Raw genomic sequence first — 1,484 nt, 5'->3', positions numbered from 1 at the left:
TGGTGGGCTACCACCTGGAGTGGTTCCTGCGCGGGGACCCCCCGCCCGCGGCCCAGGACGAGAAGAGCATCTCGGAGCTGCGGGAGGAGCGGAAGCTGCAGGAGATCGCGGGCAAGGACCTGACCGACGTGGTGAGCCTGAAGGACAAGCTGGAGTTCGCCCCTCGGGCCGTGCTGAACAGGAACCGCCCGGAAAAGAGTTAATTAAAGTTGTGTGAGCAAATGCGGGGCCCTGGAGTGTCTGTCCCCGGGGCTGGGTCCCTGTCACCTCCCCTGTCACCTGCACAGCTTCCACCAGCCTCCCTCTTCCACCAGGGCAATATGCTGTGTCCACTGCTGCTCTTCACCCTCCCAGGGCCCGCGGGAGGTTTGCCCACCCCAGGGATGTGCTCAAGACACCCCCAGCCCTCCCTCGTGGCAGAGGGGGCAGGAGCTGTGTTGCCGAGGCGAAATGTGGCTGAAACTCCTCAGCCCTCGGGCTATCCCGGCCCCTGAGCCATGGAACACTCTTTGCCTCCTTCCACCCACATCTCGAGGTTTGGTTATTTCCATGGGATGAAGATAAAAGAAAGTTAGACCTGAGTGACTCGGGGTTGGGACCTGTCGTCCTGCTGACAGCTGTGTGGCTCTGCAGACCCTGTCCACAGCACCACGCTCTTGCCTTACCCCACGGAGCCTGCAGTGGTGGAGGAGACCTCTGGGGAACCCTCTCTCCATCATCACCAGGCTTTGCCGCGAGGAAGAGGGATGGGGAGAGGTGGAAGCCCTTGCCTTGCTGCTGTTGTGGAGCTCCAAGTGTGGTGGTGGCTTTGGGCTGGTGTGTAGAGAACGGGGAGATCTCTGCCCTGTATGGGAACAGCCAGAATAAACTTCTGTCCACCCTGGGCCTCTGTGTTTTCTGCATCAGCACCTGGCTCAGCACCCTGCCCTGGCTCAGAACGCGTTTCTGCTCCCCACGTTTTCAAGAAGCAAAGCCTACAATGGGAGAAATGCCAGCATCTGGCAGGGCAGAGGGTGCTGGGCAGGAAGGAGTGGGAGGCACAAACATCCCAGCCCTGAGTTGTGCCTCCCTCTGGGCCACAGCATCTGCTGCCCTCCAACCTCCTTATCTAGACCAGAAGGGCTGTGGCCCCAGGGGAGGGGGGGACAGGGAGCCCTTCTGGTGGGAGAGGGTGGCAGCAAGTGCTGGGGAACAGTGGCTTGTGTTCCCTTCATCCTCGGGCTTCATGGCCACAGCAGGACCAGACCCTGGTGAGAGCAAGGCCAGGTGGGAACTGGGCCAGCGCCGGGGCCACGGGAGGGGTTATCTCTGCCTGCCGGGTTGTTTTCCCCCCTGGTGCCTGAGCGCGGCCTCAGCACTGCCCCGGCCCGGCCTTCCCCTCCCGGGGAACATCCATCTGCAGGGGCTGCCCGGGGGCAGCAGCTGCCTCAGCGTTTCTCACGGCTCCCCCCCCCCCCCCTCCCCTGCCCGGGCCGCGAGGCTGC

At 63.3% G+C, this 1,484-nt stretch overlaps 1 protein-coding gene across 1 annotated transcript; it reads left to right on the top strand.

The window, feature by feature from the left end:
- Positions 1–2: 2 nt before the first annotated feature.
- On the top strand, positions 3–203 carry SMIM12 (small integral membrane protein 12; the record flags this gene model as incomplete). Its single annotated transcript, XM_009997385.1, has 1 exon — positions 3–203. A coding segment is annotated over one exon (201 nt), but the record flags the coding sequence as incomplete, so codon positions are not given.
- Positions 204–1,484: the final 1,281 nt, after the last annotated feature.

This window comes from Chaetura pelagica, unplaced genomic scaffold (assembly GCF_000747805.2).
Source record: "Chaetura pelagica isolate M959 unplaced genomic scaffold, ChaPel_1.0 scaffold1445, whole genome shotgun sequence".
NCBI classification, from domain to species: domain Eukaryota; kingdom Metazoa; phylum Chordata; class Aves; order Apodiformes; family Apodidae; genus Chaetura; species Chaetura pelagica.
This window is presented reverse-complemented; position numbering and strand designations above follow the sequence as displayed.